Source organism: Haemorhous mexicanus, chromosome 25 (genome assembly GCF_027477595.1).
Source record: "Haemorhous mexicanus isolate bHaeMex1 chromosome 25, bHaeMex1.pri, whole genome shotgun sequence".
NCBI lineage: Eukaryota > Metazoa > Chordata > Aves > Passeriformes > Fringillidae > Haemorhous > Haemorhous mexicanus.
In genome coordinates this window covers 4,083,464-4,100,859 of record NC_082365.1, presented here as the reverse complement: position 1 = coordinate 4,100,859, position 17,396 = coordinate 4,083,464, and the positions used below count along the sequence as shown (strand labels likewise).

Below are 17,396 nucleotides of genomic sequence, written 5' to 3'. Positions count from 1 at the left end.
GGGGATAAATGACCTGAATGTTACTGCTAGTGGAGCAATGGAAAAAATAATCTGAATATCCAAAAAAAAGGTGATATTGTGCTGAAACTGAGTAGGAGCTAAGGGGGTTCCTAGTCTTTGAGATGCTTTAAAGCAAGAATGACAAAAGGCACCACAGGGAATGGCTTTCTTCTGACCTTAAAATGCAGAAAGCAGCCAAAATTTCTTATTTCTCTGCAAAATATAACCTGGACTTGCAATGTTTGGGCTGCATGTCTGGCCCTGTGCAGAAGGAAACTGAAGGAACTGCACAAAGCTGCAATTAAAACCTCCCTAGGAAAAATCAGGGTCAATGATGTGATGCTGGAACTGCTCACAAGCATTTGGGATTTTGACAGCCCTGACTCCTTTATGTCCCTGCATTAGGGGAGGTTCATGAGGTAATTTAATTATGTGAACTTCTCAATCAGGGGAATTAATGAAGCATCCACTCTAGAGGAAAACATGCTGCAGCTCTTGGAGACCAGAGTACAACAAGGCAGGAAGGACTGAGAGATGTGGTGATTTTTTTCTCACTTTTTTTAAAAAGGAAAAAAAAAATGTGTTTCAGCTTGCCTGGCTCATGGCAAAAGTTGAGTCACTCTGACCTCTCACAGCAGCATCATGTCGAGTGCCTCTAAGCCAAATGCTTTTCCAAAGCAGAAATCCAAGTGGGGTAATCCCCAGGAAATCTCCTGGAGCTCCTCCCTCCCAAGGAGAATTTCCCACAATCGTGTCCAGCCAACTCCAGTTGATTGTGAGGAAAGCAGTCCTGAGTAGGAAATGGCTGGGAGCCACTTGTACAAAAGTTGTGTGTTCTGTTGAAGGTTTATTTACCACCTAAGACTGTTTTAAACCTGCTGCCTAAGTTTGGGAACTAAAGCTAACAAACCATAACAAACTGTGTTGTTGTTATGGCTGACTTTAGTCATCCAACCCTGTGCAATCTCGTAACTTTAGAAAGGATTATAATTTCATTTTTTTTGACTCTGGTATCCTTTTTAGATGATGAAAGTTGTTCAAGTTTATGCAGAAACACAAGAGATTAATTTGAAGGTAAGCGTTTCAGACCATGCACACTTGGTGAAGGGATGTGCATTTCCAACAGGTGAATATTCCTGTCTTCTTTCATCCACAGGCTGATTCAGAAGTAGCACAGGCAGGGAAGGCAGTTGCATTGTACTTTGAAGATAAACTTACAGAGATCTACTCAGACAGGACCTTCCAGCCTTTGCCTGAATTTGAGCAGGAAGAGGATGATGGTGAAATAACTGAGGACTCCGATGAAGATTTTATACAACCACGTAGAAAACGCCTAAAATCAGATGAGAGACCAGTGCATATAAAGTAATCTAATGATATGGACCTAAAATTTATTGTAAAAACTGTTATTTAAGTGTTCCTGGAATATTATCATGCCTACAGTGGCCATCTTGCAGAAGCTGATAGCTTTTTAAACAGTATTAGATAACAAAAAACACTTGTACAGAAAAACATTCGCATCAAAAGGGGAAAAAACCTGTATTGTAAATTTTGGGTGGTTTGTATTTTTTTTTCCTTGATTACTTGCTATATTCTTTCTTTTCCTGATGGAGGGGACACACTCATGCTGGTCTCACAGACAGAGGTGGAGGAATGTTGAAGAGAAGCAGATTTGATAGGAGGTGTTCCATGTGCAGATGAGACTGCAGTGACACGACCTGCAGGACTGGACCCACCCAGTGACTGTGTCTTGCATTACACTGCAGTGTAAACTGTGAGCAGAGCTCCTGAAATCCCCTCTGTGTCCACTCAAGTGTGTGTTGGTCGTTGCTTTGATCATCTCATTGAAGCAGGACTGTGAATAACTGATCTTCTGTGTCCATCCACCTGTTGACATTTTGCTTTCTTTACCCCATTTCATGTATAGCAAAAGGAAGAAGAAAAGAAAAATCATTAAACTGTTCTGAATGGGCGAGTGCAGGAATGGGAGGCAGATGAAAGGCTAAGCTGGTGGCTCCAACCCCTTTCAGTAGGACAAGGTGTATTTATTAAACTCCTGTACCCAGAACATTTTAATGGCATCCATGGCAGAAGTCTCAGCGTTGTCATCTGTCCCTGACCCCCTGACGAGGCAGAATGTTCTCTCCAGTGTTCATTCTCTACTTTTCTGTACTTAAAATGTAGGCTGAAGGGGTAATAACTGGTTGGGGTGTTTTTCCAGTCTTCCTAAATATCAGTTTCTAATAGACCACTCGGCAAACAATAACCTATTAACTACCAAATGTGTAAAATTTCCTGTATTCACTTTGTCTTATTTGTAAATAATGAATTGAGATTTCTTGCAGGTCAGCAACATTTGCTGAACTGTTTTTAAGCTAATATGTATTCTTATTGATTGTTCCTATCAAGAAAAGATTTGTAATATATGCTATTTCTAACATTGCATTCATTTTGAGGTTCTGTCTTATTTTTCTTAGAGTACTTCTCAGAACTTTCTTCAGAAGCAGCTTGTGAGGGAAATGTGCAGGAAGATTGGAATCAGTCTGAGTTTGGCTTGCCTGTCCATCCATTGAACAAAGCACTTGCACAGGGTTTGGCCTCGAGTGGTTTTTGGTCAAGGAGTGAGAACAGAACAATTTCCCAGTTCCCTCAGTACCCCCTGGGGCACCTCTGCAGTGCCTTCCCTTGCACTGCCTCCATCCCAGCATTCCTGGTTAGAAATCATGGAATCACAAGGAGTTACAGCTCCAGGAGTTGTTTTCTTTACTGACACAAGTCAGCACTAGAAATAAATACAATTTCTGGCCTTCATATTGATCTTGTTAAAGGAAGTTGAAGAATTCATGGAAGCAATGAGCTCGAGGTGGCAGACTCTGAGTTTGCCATCCTTTGTGTGGGTCCAGCAGTTCTGCAGGAGATCCCTGGGGCTTTGGTGTGCTCAGCACAACAATTCCTGTGACATTGTCCACGCTTTACCATCATGGTAAAGAGAGAGATTTTAGCACAATATCAAATTGAGAAATGCTCTCAGCAGTTTTTATGCAAATCACTGCAGATTTGGTTTCTTTTATAAGAACCAGGTCTGTGTACCTTGGGATTCTCCCTCTTGCAATAAATGAGGGGACTGAAGATGTTTTTAACTTCCAGCTCACTTCTTCACTCAAATGTTACACTTCAAACTCAAACTGGTTGTTTTTTTAAATTTCTTAGACATGAACAGTGCTGTTTTAAGTTTATTTTTTACCAGTTTGTATGTGAAAGGAAAAGGAATTCCACTTCAACATGTTAAATTGACAAAGAGCAACAACTTTGCCTGTGGAAAAGCTGATGTGTGAATAGGACACTGGTAGTGACAAGGGATCATTTCATGGCTCTGTGTATTGCCTATTTATGCATTTCTAGTTTCTCAGCTTCATTTTGCAAAAGGAATATTATTAAAATTATCATGAAAATAAGATTCTGTGAACTCTCTTCACTCGGGCCTCCTGTTTTTGTGGCACTTTGGTACCTTCAGGCCTCGCCTTTTGAGCTCTTCCCTGGGCAGCAGCTGGGGATTGGATCCTGCAGAGACCCTGGGGATGAGCCAGAGCATGGGCTGGGCATGGGGGATCCCCAGTAGAGCTCAGAGGGTTCCAGCAGAGCTCAGGGGGATCCCCAGTTCAGGGGAATACCACCATAAGACAGGGGGATCCCAGGAGTTCAGGGGATCCCCAGATGGAGTCAGGGGAATCCCACGTGGAGCTCAGGGGATCCCAGCAGAGCTCAGGGGGATCCCAGGTGGAGCACAGTGGGAAGGACTCACCCCAAACCCTCCAGAGAAGGTTGTGCCCCCTGGCTGCTGCAGGACCAGAACCCTCTGCTCCCCAGCCAGACCCCAGAGCAGTTCCCAGTGTTTTGGGACAGCCTTTCCTTTGAGGTGGCCTCTCCAACACTTCACTGCAGGTGGAGAACTTGGCCAGCTCATGCTCAGCATCTTCTGCACACCAGGAGTGCAGCTGAGCTGGACCTGTGACCCTCCAGAACTGCTCCTCCCATCCATCCCCAGTGCTCAGTAGGATTATGTGGAATTTTGAATGTGTGCAAGAAATCTCAAGTGTTTCTTTTATACAAGGAAACAAAACATTCTCTTCTTCCCCTTCATTTTTGAACTCCCAAAGCAGCAATTCAGTGATTGTTCTGAAAGCAGCAAAGTTGTATTTGAAATTATTTGGAAGGGTAGATAAACTCTGCTAATCCCTTCCCTGACCCTGTGGGCTGGGTGTTCATCACAGAAATGGGAAGGGTTTGCTCAGTGGAAACGATTTTGGTGTAACTCATTACTGGGTTTGTGTTAATGAGCCACATTAATTCACTGGGCATCTTCTCCATGCCAGCTGCTGGTGTGTAATGTGTCAGTGGCTTTGCCTGGGGAATCAGAGCACACTTCACATCAGGAAATCTGTAAAACTGGGGTGGCAGGAGGAATCTGGCACTTGGTGCAACTCTGCTCTTATTTCAAATACTCCCAAAATTTTTTGTCTTCAGTTTGGCTGAGAATTTTGGTTGTTCCTGAAGTTATCCAAAGAAGGAAAAGGCAATTTGAAATGAGTGCAAAGTGCCCAGTGTGAGCAGCTGTCCTGCCATGGATCCCTGGTGATGAGAGGAATTCAACAGCTAAATGGGCCCAGGGCTGTTCTTTAGCCGTGCCCTGCAATGAAGAGCACAATCAGGCAGAGCTATTATTCCAAAGAAGGGGATTTCCCCAACTTCTGCAAACAGAAATGCTCAGCTGTGTGTGGAGAGGCTGTTCCTCAGTGGGGAATGTCACTGTGACACTTCACTGTGACACTCTTCATGCTGGATCAAACATTTCAAGCGACTGGAAAAGTCCCTAAAATGAGCCCAAATTTCTGGTTTATCACCTGGTTTTGGCTGACCTGGAAAAGTTCAGGTTATTGCAACAGTATTTTAAATCTGTTTCTGTGGTGTACTGGGAATTGGCTTTTCCCAGTTGGCTTTTCCCTGGTTTTCTCACTCTCTTCCTCAGAAAAAAGCAATAAAACTGCTTTGTCATTTGCCTGTCAGCATGCCAGGAATCCTTTCCTTAGGATAACGATTTTATAGGGAAGTTTGTATGCAAATTACAAAGCCTAGCTTTTAAAAACAAAGTCTGCAGCAGTTCCTGACAATATAGAGTGTGGCATTTTATTTTAAAAAGTTGGGGAAAGTTCCATATTTTTTTAAGAAGTAGCTGTTTGAGCAAATAATGGAGGTACTTTTTTAAAATAAAAATGTAAATGCCACAGTTTACACAGAGGCACATATGGATTGTATCTTTGGGTATGGTGATTTAGTTTGTCTTCTCAAAGTGTGTGTGCAGTAACTCTTCCACCTACTTCCACTTGGCTTATGGGGATCCTTTTTTCTGTGCTTTCTGATGCATCAGGATTGAGACAGCTTTCCAAAATTGCAGTTAATTTGGGAATCTTTGTTGTAAGTGGACTGTGAGATGTATGAAATGCAGTTTGGGCCTTTTCTTTAAGGTGAAATCACAGCTGGAGGCTGCTGGCTTTAAAATTTATGGGATTTCTACGAAGAGAGGTACTGGAATATTTTGTAAGCTGGACTTTGGCAGGATTCAGGCTGGAGTGAGCTCCCCTGGCACACCTGTGCTCACCTGCACTGGGGGAATTTTAGGCTCAGAACACCAGGACACATGTAAATAATCCTATAGAGATTTGTGCAGTGCAAAGCTTGTTTTACATGTAAACATCCTCCTGGAAGGGTTAAATCATGGCATTCTTTGATTCTTCAATTATTTCCTGCTTCCAGTACTGGAGCTGGCTCATTTTGCACATAATAAACTTGCCTCATCTTTTAATATGATTCTTCAAAAAAAAAAAAAAAAAACAACCAAGTGCTGTTTCTGTGATATTGTATTATCTGAATCATCCTATTTAACTTTTTTTTTTAAGAGTTATTGTTTCAAATTGTTCTGTTCCTGTGTTTTTTTGATGGTGTGTAATTAAAATCAAATTTTTCTTTCCCTGGTTATTTAATACTTTAGCTGCCTGTAAATATTTCTTGTTAAGTGCTCTGGAATGTGCTGTAGAAGTTGTATTAGCTCAGTTTAAAGCATTGTTTGGAACCCATTTTGGTTGGTTATTTCTATTAAATTAGAAAAATCATTCTTTCAATTTGAGTTTCTTTCTTGCACATCATCAGATACAGATCCACACCTGGCACAAGACTTTCCTGACAACACCTGCAGTGTGAAATTGGGTGAAATTTGGGCTGCAGGAGCCCAGGTGAGCCCAGCTGAGGCTGCAAAAAATGATTTGTCACATTTATCTACACCTGGGCATGGGACACAAGGGTTGGGAAGTCTCTGGACCTTTTGCATGCAGTGAAAAACTGCACACCTGGAATTCTGCTGTGTTCCCTCACCTGGAGCTGCTGGATGTGCCTTGAGCTGCTCCCACCACTGTAAAATCCCAATTTTTGTGGGGATGTTGCTGCTGGGGCAGTGTCCTGACTTCCTGCTCAGAACCAGAGGTAGAACTGAGCTTGGCAGGTCTTGGGCTGGGCTCAGCTCAGCTCAGCAGCTGGAGCAGGGACTGCTCTGCCAGGAGCCAGGAATGATTGCAGCTCCAGGAGGAGGAAGGGGAGTGAGTTTGCACCTGTGAAAAACAGGAGAAAGAATTTTGTAAGGTTTAATAATGGATAAAATAAGAGACAAAAATCCAGTGTCAGATTATGTTTTTTTCTGACCCACAGATAGGGCACTGAGAGGTGTTTTAAAACCTTTTATTCTATTTTTAGTCTTCTAAACCATCAAAGAAGTTTTTTTTTTCCATTCAAGAGAGAGGGGGAAATGTGGGAAATGGATTTGTAGAAAATTCTCCAAACCTGACAGGAGGCTCACACAGTGTGCATCTGAATGCAAACACTGAGATAAGAAATGCTGACTGAGAAATGCCATGGAATGAGACAGAGTTTGCTGAGAGAGAAATGGAGCTGGAAACAAGGTTCAAAAATTATTCTACAAATCCATTCCCAACAGCCAAAGAACACACAGGTACATGCAGGCAGTGTTATCTTTATAACATCACATGCAGATTCGTGTTTCATGCATTATTCAAATATTCTTGTGAATTTTATGATGTTTGGGGAACTCCTTTGTTTGACTTCACACTGCATGATGTCCTGGGTGTCAGGTCAATGTATTTTATTTCTTCTTGTGTCTCCATCCTGCTGTTTCACATCCTCTGATAAGGATTTAGTGTGTCCTCCTTAAATTTACCATGGTGTTCTCTAATTGTCCTCCAGTGCTCTGCTTTGTGTCACAGTTATCACTTGGACAGTGGGTGGCCTTACACTGGTTTTAGTTTCACAAAAGCCTTTCGTTTTAAATCTTATCTTTTGCTAAGTCTATAATACAATACACTCATCACACTCTTATTTCCATAAGCAATACATAGATATTATATTCATTACACTACATTTCTATGAGCAACACATTGCATACTTAAGCTGATAACAATATAATTATAATATAATATAATATAATATAATATATAATATATATAGTGTATATATAGTATATATAGTAAATTATATTATATTATATTATATATATAAATTATATTAAATATATAGTAAATTATATTATATTATATTATATATTATATATACAGTGTATATATATAGTATATATATAGTAAATTATATTATATTATATATTATATAAAAATTATATTAAATATATAGTAAATTATATTATATTATATATTATATATAGTGTATATATAGTATACATATAGTAAATTATATTATATTATATTATATTATATTATATTATATTATATTATATTATATTATATTATATTAATTATATTATATATTACATTACATTATATTATTATATTACATTATATTACATTATCTTAAAAGAGTTATAATTGGTACTATTTCTAAATATTTATAGTCACTAACAACATGCAAAATCTAATACATAAGTGTGAAAGCCAATATTATCTGGTCATTTTTCCCACACCTCAGCTAAATTCCCCTGGAATAATTTTTCTCAGGCAGTGAGGGAGAGCTCTGGTACCCGGAGTGCCTCCCAGCCTGGAGGTGTGTCTGAACTTCCAAAACCCAGCTGAAGGCTCTGATCCAGGCAGGTGCCTTCAGGCTCATCACCAACTCTGATTTTTCTCTCACTCTGTGTTTATTCTTGGAGTGCCTGAGGTGGCTGAGTGTCACAGAGGCTCCTTGATGAGAGCTGTGTTCTAGGAAAAGGTTCAGTGAGCTTCTGTTCTTGCTGAAACAAAGCACACCTGCGTTCTCTGCTGCACCTGCAGGGCTCTGCTCCCTGCCCAGGGGAACAGCCCTGCTGGAATGCGTCAAAGAAAAACCTTCTGAGGCCCTCAGAGAGAGAAAGGAATGAATTGGAACCTTTAGAGAAACTGAAATATATCAAGCCACACAGAGATGAAGTAAGAGTGTAAGTTTTAGTTGTAAGTAAGTAGAAATATATCTTAGGTGCCTTAAGAGACTGTGGTAGCCAGTAACAGCCCTAAAGCTCACTAATGTTACCTTTCACAAAATCAACTTAGCTCCAGACATAACAACAACATAGCAGAACATTGCTTGCATTTCCAGACAGAACAGATAGAACTATTTGCATGAACAGATAGAACCATTTGAATGAACAAATGGAACTATTTGCATGAACAGATAGAACCATTTGTGTAGAATCTACACAGATAGAACTATTTGTGTAAGAACTGACACTGCTTTCTCACAATGGAAGTAAGCTCAGATTGGTGTAGGAACAATGTTGTAGAATCATGTTTTTAGCTGAATGGATCATTCATTAATAAAATCCCCCTGAATTGGGGTGCAAAAAAAAAAAAAGAAAAAAAAAGGTGGCAGTAGCTTCTGCTCAGAACATCAGGACTCTAGGGCAGAAAACTTAGATTTTTTTAGCCCAGACTTTAATAATCTGAACTCCTCACCTTTGAGGCTGATGTACTCTTGCAATAAACAACTTTACACCAACCAACAACTGCTCCAGTCTCTTTGCAGATCCAGGACCCAGGCAAAGCTGGGTGGTTTGCACCTGAACCGCTGCACTTTCAGCCCAAACCCTGGCAGCACAGCTGGTGCTGGTTCTGTGTGGGCACAAGGGGTGGGAGTGCCCTGCTCAGCCTCCCTGGAGCTGCCAGAGCAGCAGTGAGGAGGCTGATGTGTTGTGAAAGCTGAGCTAAAACAGAGACCACACAGAGCTAAAGAATAAAGCAGGGACTTATTAAAAGGATCTCGTCAATGGATCCATCTGGGGCAGCACCAGAGCCCAGCCAGGGCTGCACCCAAGATGAACCAAAATGGTCACAAAATGAACCCAGGATGAACCCAAATAGTCCCAAAATGCACGACCAGTCACCAGGTCTCTCACTTTTATAAGTTCTGCTCCATTTGCATCTTGGAGTTCATTGTCCCATTCCAGCTTTAGCCCATGAAGTCCCATCCTTTTTGTTTTTCTCTCTTCAGCCCACGTTGTTTATGCTCTTGGGCCTGAGATTTGGATCATTTGTCCTTGGTCCCCAGCTAGAGCAGGAATTGTTTTGTCTCCCTGCTCTGTGCAGAGAGCTCACCATCCCCTGATTTGAAGCCCAGACCCTCACACTAAAGCAGCACAGAATCTGAAAAATATAGAAGCTAAACCTGAGGCATCAAGGTCCCAGGAGGGGGTTTGTTTCTCTTTGCCAGGTGTGGTCTGGCTGTGTCCAGAGCATTCCCAGCTCCACCAGCCCATCTGCTGCAGCCCTGCCAGCCCATCTGCTCCAGCTCTTCGGGTGGCTGCAGTTGGCCTTTGTGGCTGGGCTGGCATCTGGCATTTGCAGCTCCTCTGTTTGACTCCGCTCAGGCTTGCTTGGATTTTCGTTCTCTAATGCCCTGGGTTTAATTCTCCTGGCTTTAATTAATTCTCCTGGCTTGCTCCAGTGACACTGAGCTGTTCACCCCATCACACAGTTGCCAATTTTCATTTCATCCCAGGGTGAAAAATCCCATCCCAAAATCCTACCCAGGATTAGAAACGGCTGCTAGACTGTTCAACCCCTTGCTGCTACTGTAGAATTCACATCTGTTACAGAATCCCACTATGGTTTGGGTTGGAAAAAGCTTTAAACTCATCCAGTTCCACCCCTGCCATGGCAAGGACACCTTCCACCTGTCCCATCTTGCTTCAAGCCCCGTTCAGCCTGGCCGTGGACACTTCCAGGGTGTGGATATCTCTGTAGACACAGATGATTTTGGAGTTACTGCTGTCTGAGGGTTGAGATGATGAGTCTGGATCTCCTCCAGAGCACTGGCCTTCCTTCCCTTGATTAATCTCCCTCCCCATGTGAGCTCTGGGTCACTCCAGTGCCTGAACAGACTGAGAGGGGCTGAACTGCTCTCCTGACTGTTCCTGTGTCCTTTGCTCAGTGTTGGTGGAGCAGATGGAGCAGAACAAAGCACTTAAGGCTGAGCAAACAGCTCTAGGCCAAATTACCTTCCACTGCTTCCCATGGGCTGCAGCACAGAGCTGGCTGATCTCCACCTGGGTTAATGGTTAGGAACCTGGATAATGTTTGCTAAATTAGCAGGGTTTAAAAACCTGGGATATAAATTCCTGCTCCTCTCATTGACACATCAGATGAGCACGTTTAGCACAGAACCTCACTGAGCAGATGGCACAAGGCTGGGTCACAGTGGCTGGGGGTGCTGGGGGACCCCTCACCAAGGAGCAGGCAGAGTGTGCTGGGCTGTATCTGCTGCTTCATCCTGGCACTGATGTTCATCTTCCATCCCTGGGAATGTCCAAGGCCAGGCTAGAGAGGGCTTGGGATAGAGGAAGGGATAGTGGAAGGTGTCCCTGCCCATGGCAGGGGGTGGAATGGGATGAGCTTTAAGGTTCCTTAAAAACCAAACTATTTTGGGATTCTGTGATCTGCTGACTGATCCTTTTTGCACCCTCAGCACTGCCCAGGAGCAGAACTTGCTGCTGTTTGTGCAGCTCAGCCCCTGCCCTGCCTCAGACACAACCTCTGGGGCTGGGCAGGATGAACCACCCCAAGTAAACCTGTCTGGCAGCTGCCTGGCTCAGAGTATCTTTAATTTTTATCTTGCATATCAGAGACAAAACCAAAAGACTTTGTGGTGGAAGAATTGCTCTGAAGTGTTTGGAAATGACATATTTTGAAGATTTACACCACTGTGGGAATATGGGGCCGGGATACACCTTTGGGCTGTGCTGTGGGCCATGGGATCTGCATTGCAGTGTGCATCTGTTTCAGATCACCTTCCTGTCAGGAAAGAGAGAGCTCTGAAAGTGCCTGGAACCCTCACTCATTTGGAATTTTCTTTTGGAGCTGTGTTTGGTGCAGTTCTACCACTGCCACCAGGCACAGCAACATGGTCTGTGCCCTGGATCTGACAGGGGTTTGCTGCTGACGGCAGAATGAGGTGCAAAATTCCAAACTGAGTCGTTTCCTCTCTGAGTTTGTGTCTCCAGGCAATCCCAAATTAAAGTTCTTCATCCTCTCTATTTGCCCTAAATGTTTCCAGAGGAAGGAGATGTTGCAACCAGCAGGGCCCAGGCTCAGGGTGAATTCTGCTTCTCAACCAGAGATCTGGAGACAGATTTGGAGCCAGCCTGGGGTTTGGTCAGCTCAGGAGCTCAGGGAAGGTGCTGCTACTTCAGGGATGGGGTGGATAACCATGAAGGCAGGGACCACGGTGTGTAATTCATGCACTATCCTGCCAAGCATCCCCAAATTAACTGCTCATTCCTTAAAATCCGCTGCCGGGATGGCGGCAGCAGATGGTGCTGTGAGCACAGCGCTCTGCAGGTCGGGCTCGGGGGAGCAGGAGCCGTTCTGGGGCAGAAACTCTCAGCTGGGGAGGGCCCTGCTGAGGGCACCTGTGGGGTGACCCCAGAGATCCCCCAGAGTGGCTCAGGGAATGGCTGGGAAGGAGTTTTGGAAAGAGAGATTCTCAGAGTGAAGGGCTTGGCCCTGCTCCATCTGTCCCCCCCACAGGGCTCTGAGGGAACCTGTGGGGTGACCCCAGAGATCCCCCAGTGCGGCCCAGGGAATGGCTGGGAAGGAGCTTTGGAAAGGGAGATTCCCTTGGAGTGAAGAGCTCGGCCCTGCTCCATCTGTCCCCCCCTCCCAGGGCTCTGAGGGAACCTGTGGGGTGATCCCAGAGATCCCCCAGTGCTGCCCAGGGAATGGCCAGGAAGGAGCTTTGGAAAGAGAGATTCTCGGAGTGAAGGGCTTGGCTCTGCTCCATCTGCCCCCCTCACAAGGCCCTGCTGAGCTGGTGTCCCCCAGAGATCCCCCAGTGTGGCCCAGAGAATGGCTGGGAAGGAGTTTTGGAAAGGGAGATTTGCTCGGAGTGAAGAGCTCAGCCCTGCTGACGGTACCTGTGGGGTGACCCCAGAGATTCCCCAATATGGCCCAGGGAATGGCAGAGAAGGAAAGGGAGCTTTGGAAAGAGAGATTCTCAGAGTGAAGAGCTCGGCCTTACTTGATCTGCCCCCCTCACAGGGCCCTGCTGAGCTGCCGACCCCCAGAGATCCCCCAGTGGGGCCTAGGAAGTGGCCGGGAAAGAGCTTTGGATAAGGAGATTCCCTTGGAGTGAAGGGCTCAGCCCTGCTCCATCTGCCCCCCTCCCAGGGCTCTGAGGGAACCTGTGGGGTGACCCCAGAGATCCCCCAGAGTGGCTCAGGGAATGGCTGGGAAGGAGCTTTGGAAAGGGAGATTCCCTCGGAGTGAAGAGCTCGGCCTGGCTCCATCTGTCTCCCCCTCACAGGGCCCTGCTGAGCTGATGCCCCCCAGAGATCCCCCAGTGCTGCCCAGGGAATGGCCAGGAAGGAGCTTTGGAAAGGGAGATTCCCTCAGAGTGAAGAGCTTGGCCCTGCTCCATCTGTCCTCCTCACAGGGCTCTGAGGGCACCTGTGGGGTGACCCCCCAGAGATCTCCCAGTGCGGCCCAGGGAATGGCCGGGAAGGAGCTTTGGAAAAGGAGATTCACTTGGAGTGAAGGGCTCAGCCCTGCTCCATCTGTCCCCCCCACAGGGCTCTGAGGGAACCTGTGGGGTGATCCCAGAGATCCCCCAGTGTGGCCCAGGGAATGGCCGGGAAGGAGCTTTGGAAAGAGAGATTCTCAGAGTGAAGGGCTTGGCTCTGCTCCATCTGCCCCCCTCACAGGGCCCTGCTGAGCTGGTGTCCCCCAGAGATCCCCCAATACTGCCCAGGGAATGGCCAGGAAGGAGTTTTGCAAAGGGAGATTCCCTCGGAGTGAAGGGCTCGGCCCTGCTCCATTTGCCCCCCTCACAGGGCCCTGCTGAGGGCTCCTTTGGGGTGACCCCAGCAATCCCCCCAGTGTGGCCCATGGAATGGCTGGGAACGGAGACATTTTGACTCTTCCTTCCTCACTCACTGGCAGAGCTGATGGGGCTGTGGGTTCCTGTGTGTGGTCTGGGTCTCCTGATGAAGTTGCAGCTTGTTCCTGGCTTTTCCAGCCTTGTGCCATGCTCTCCTGCCCTCTGGAAAACCTGATTAATCAGAGTGTATAGTCAGCATTCAATCCTCTGCTGTGCTGTCTGGGAGTCTTCTTTTCCAGTTAGATGTCCAGAAAAACCTCAGTCTGCTCTTTGTTAACTCCTCCACTTCCCAGTTCCCTTTCCCAGCAGGGGATCTGGTGCTGCTGGTTCAGGGGGTGACTGTGGACATGTCAAACCAGTTTAATCTCCTGCCCAATTATAATCAGCCTAATTCTCCTGCAGATACAGACCCAGGGTCCTTCTAGTGGCTGAGCAGAACATCAGTGTGCCAGGCCACCTTATTTGCTGCTGGCTGTTGAAAACTAAATTCTGTGGAAAATAATTCAGTTATGCTGGTGGGTCTGGAGACTCTGTCCTGCCCTGTGGTTCCAAGGATCTCTCTCCTTCTTGCCTTTCCTGGGTGATGGGCACAGCAAGTGGCTTCACAGGAAGGATTTCTGGCTGCAGAATCATGGCTGAAATGTGATTTATTGGCTCCATATTTGTAAGATGGCAGAGCTTCATCCAAATCAAGACCTGTATCCTCAGTTCCCTGTTGAGTTACTTGTTCCTTTTGATTCAACAATGTTCTTTCCTGTTTGCTCCTGAGTTCTCAGAGCCACAGAATCACAGAGTGGTTTGGGTTGAAGGGACCTCAGAGTCCATCCCATTGCAGCCCTGCCCTGGTGCTGGGCTCTGAGGCAGTGCTGGGAGGATGTCTGACTGTCAGACAGCAGATGAACTCAGCAAACACCTCTCTGCCAAAGCTAACAGCAGGGTGCCCTTGTCTCTTGTCATTTGGAGCCTTGGGAAATAATGTTATCAGTAAGTAAAGACACTTAAACAAAAAAAAATTTCCCAGTGAACTCTTTTGGCCTTGGAATCTGCTGCTGGCAGGAGCAGCCAACACCCCACAGAGAGTCCCCCTGCACCATCCCCTTGCCCACCATCCCAGCCTTTCTCCAGGGTGAGCCCCCCTAGGCTGGACCCTTTGTGTTTGGGAAGGCAGCCTGTAAATCTTCTTCTGGGAGTGCCCCAGGCCAGGCTGGACAGGGCTTGGAGCAGCCTGGGGTGGAGGAAGGTGTCCCTGCCATGGCAGGGGGGGACTGGGTGAGCTTTAAGGGCCCTTCCCTCCCAAACCATCCCACTGCTGTGGGCTCTCCTGCTCTGCCCATGGCACGGACAGCCTTATTGCAGAGGTGCCCCTCTTTTGGGGGGATGGAGCTCTGGGAAAGCAGATGCAGCAGGAACCAAAGCTGGGAAAGGCCCACGTGCTGCATGGCTCAGCTGAACCTGGTTATTTCTCCACGAGGGTCCTTGGGGACATGATTGCCAGCACATCTGTCATTTAGGATTCTGTCTGTTGTCACCTGTGGAAAGAGATTATTAAGTAGTGAAGTGATTGACAAGGGCTTTCTCTTTTTTCTTTTTATTAATAGGAGTATTGCAAATGCTGCTCTGGGCTCCCAGGGGAGCTCCCTGCAGAGGAGGCTCTGAGGGTGAGCTGGATGTGTAAACAGCTCCTCCACACACATCCACATGACTCTAACCAGGAAAAAACACTGGGACTGCTGGCTGTGGGTCTGTGAAAGAGGTTTGGGATGGCTAGGTGGGATGAGCTGGGAATAGCTGTGACCCACACCTCACTCCCAAGGGCTGGAAGGTGCCTGGGAGAGCAGGAGAGACAGGGGTAAGGAGACTTGGTCAAAGACTTGGCTCCTTGAAAGTGTTGGTGGGAAGCAGCAGCCCAAGAAAAGCAGCTCCTGCACATTCATGCTCCTCTCTGGAGGCTGCTGGAGCAGGTTAATCAAGGAGCTCTCAGGTTTCTTTTCACATGTTAATATTCTCCTGAAATAAAAACATTACAGCGTTTTCTCTCCGAGGCACAATTGTGCACCATAGGTTTTGTTTTCCCTGTTATAAAATACTGCTATTTTTATTACTAGTATTTCCACTGGGAGAGATAAAAATAACCAGAATACAGCAAATACTTTGTTAGCACACTGGGGAAAAAAACCCCCAGCTTATAACTCCTTATTTCTCATTACAGACAGCAACTTAGAGTGGTTCTTCCAGAGGGTTGAGATTAAGGATATCCTGCTTTGCTTTTTGGTTTCCATGAAAACACTCATGGTTTAAAGCCTGGGTTAATTCCAAGGAATGTGGGGCTTGGGACCTCCTGCCCTCCCTGCCAGGTGTTACTGGAAGGTGGCTGCAGATGGATGTGTTCAATCTCTGACTGTGCAGACACATGGAATTTATCCAGGCCCTTTTATCCAATGCCCTCTTCTTTCCTGCTGGAAATGGTGCTGAGATAAAGCCATATGCTGTGTGGACTGGGGACGTTTCAAACCTAAAGATCCCTCACTTCATGGCTGCTGGAGCTGGGGATCAATGGCCAAAGCCTTGTGCTGCTCTGGAAGCCCTGGATGCCACCTGGAGCCTGCAGGGATTAAATGTCAAAGGGCTCCTCCTGCTTCCCTGAGCTGCAGTGGCTGAGCAGGATGTGAGAGCAAAGGCTTCCCAGGGATCTTTAGCACTTTATAACCAAGGACAAATTTTAATCTCTCTTCTTGGTTCTGACACCAGCACTTTATTGGCCTTCAAAGAAGGTGCAGTCTTTTAAAAATAAATTATGCAGCGATACTGATAGAGGTGTCCATGGCACAGAAGGCTGAAATGAGACCCTAAAAGCAGCAGTTTTTCATCTGCTCTCAGAGAAAGGATGTGTTAATATTGATCATTAACATTTAGGCAAAGGCCAGCTCGAGCCTTTTGACAGCCCTGGACCAGCAGCAGCCACTCTGACCTGGGAAGGTAGGATTAACTGTTTGAGTCAGGGAGAGGAACTGAAATGGGTCTAATCCCAGCCTAATGCTCATTCCAGGGATTTGCTGCCATAATCTTCCTGAAATTTATGTCCTAAATCAGCCCAGCTTGCCAGGCTGACAGAGGCTGCTGACAGGGTGGCATCAGGCTGCCAAGTCATGGAACCCTGGAGCACCCTGAGCTGGAAGGATCCACCAGGACCATCCAGCCCAGCTCCTGGACCTGCACAGACAGCCCAAAATCCCACCCTGGGCATCCCTGGCAGTGCTCTCCAAACTCTCCTGGAGCTCTGGCAGCCTCGGGGCTGTGCCCATTCCCTGGGGAGCCTGGGCAGTGCCAGCACCCTCTGCGGGAAGAACCTTTCCCAAAACCCAACTTAAATCTGCTCTGGCACAGCTCCAGCCCTTCCCTGGGTCCCCTGCTACCTCAGCCAGGCCAGGCTCTCACTTCATCCATTTTATTGAGGCTGTTAAAGGCAGCTGTGGAAGGTCAGTGCTCCCTGAGCTCTCTGGACAATGGCCTTGAGCACAGCTCATCCTCTGCCTCCTGAGCCCAGCTCAGCTGATACCATCAGCCATCTGATGCTGCTGGAGCAGAAATGGCTTTTTAGAGCTTCCAGCCCTGCCAAGTCAGGCTCTGACTCTTAACCTTGAGGATATGCAAAGATTCCAGGTCAATAAAATGTATTTCAGAAGTCTCACCACCAGGAAAGAGCTTTTGGTGGTAGTCCTGCCTCTGGAACTCTTCCTGCTTGGATGCACACAGCTCCAAATCCCCCTGGCCCTGGCTCCAGCTTTGTGTGCAACACAGCATATTCCAAGATGCCTCTTGGAATCAGAGCTTTTCAGGACACAGAGCCACATTTCCTTGCCCTGAATCCAATGAAGCCAGCCCTGCACAGAATGCCTCGCTGGCACTGCAGGACAGGAGCTGGCAGCAGGGACTGCCACCCCCTGCCACTGTGGCCTTTGGGCTGAGCAGTTTCCTCCCAG

At 46.4% G+C, this 17,396-nt stretch overlaps 1 protein-coding gene across 3 annotated transcripts in view; it reads left to right on the top strand.

Moving 5' to 3' along the window:
* Positions 1-6,176, top strand: part of TRIM33 (tripartite motif containing 33) — a 48,643-nt gene extending 42,467 nt beyond the window's left edge. For 2 of the 3 annotated variants that reach the window (XM_059868070.1, XM_059868071.1), the window contains 2 exons: positions 1,024-1,074; positions 1,157-6,176. In XM_059868070.1, coding sequence (XP_059724053.1) covers positions 1,024-1,074; positions 1,157-1,369 — 264 coding nt within the window. In that variant the 3' untranslated portion in view covers positions 1,370-6,176. The remainder of the gene's footprint in view (positions 1-1,023; positions 1,075-1,156) is intronic. The other variant, XM_059868073.1, reaches the window with a different exon arrangement.
* Positions 6,177-17,396: the final 11,220 nt, after the last annotated feature.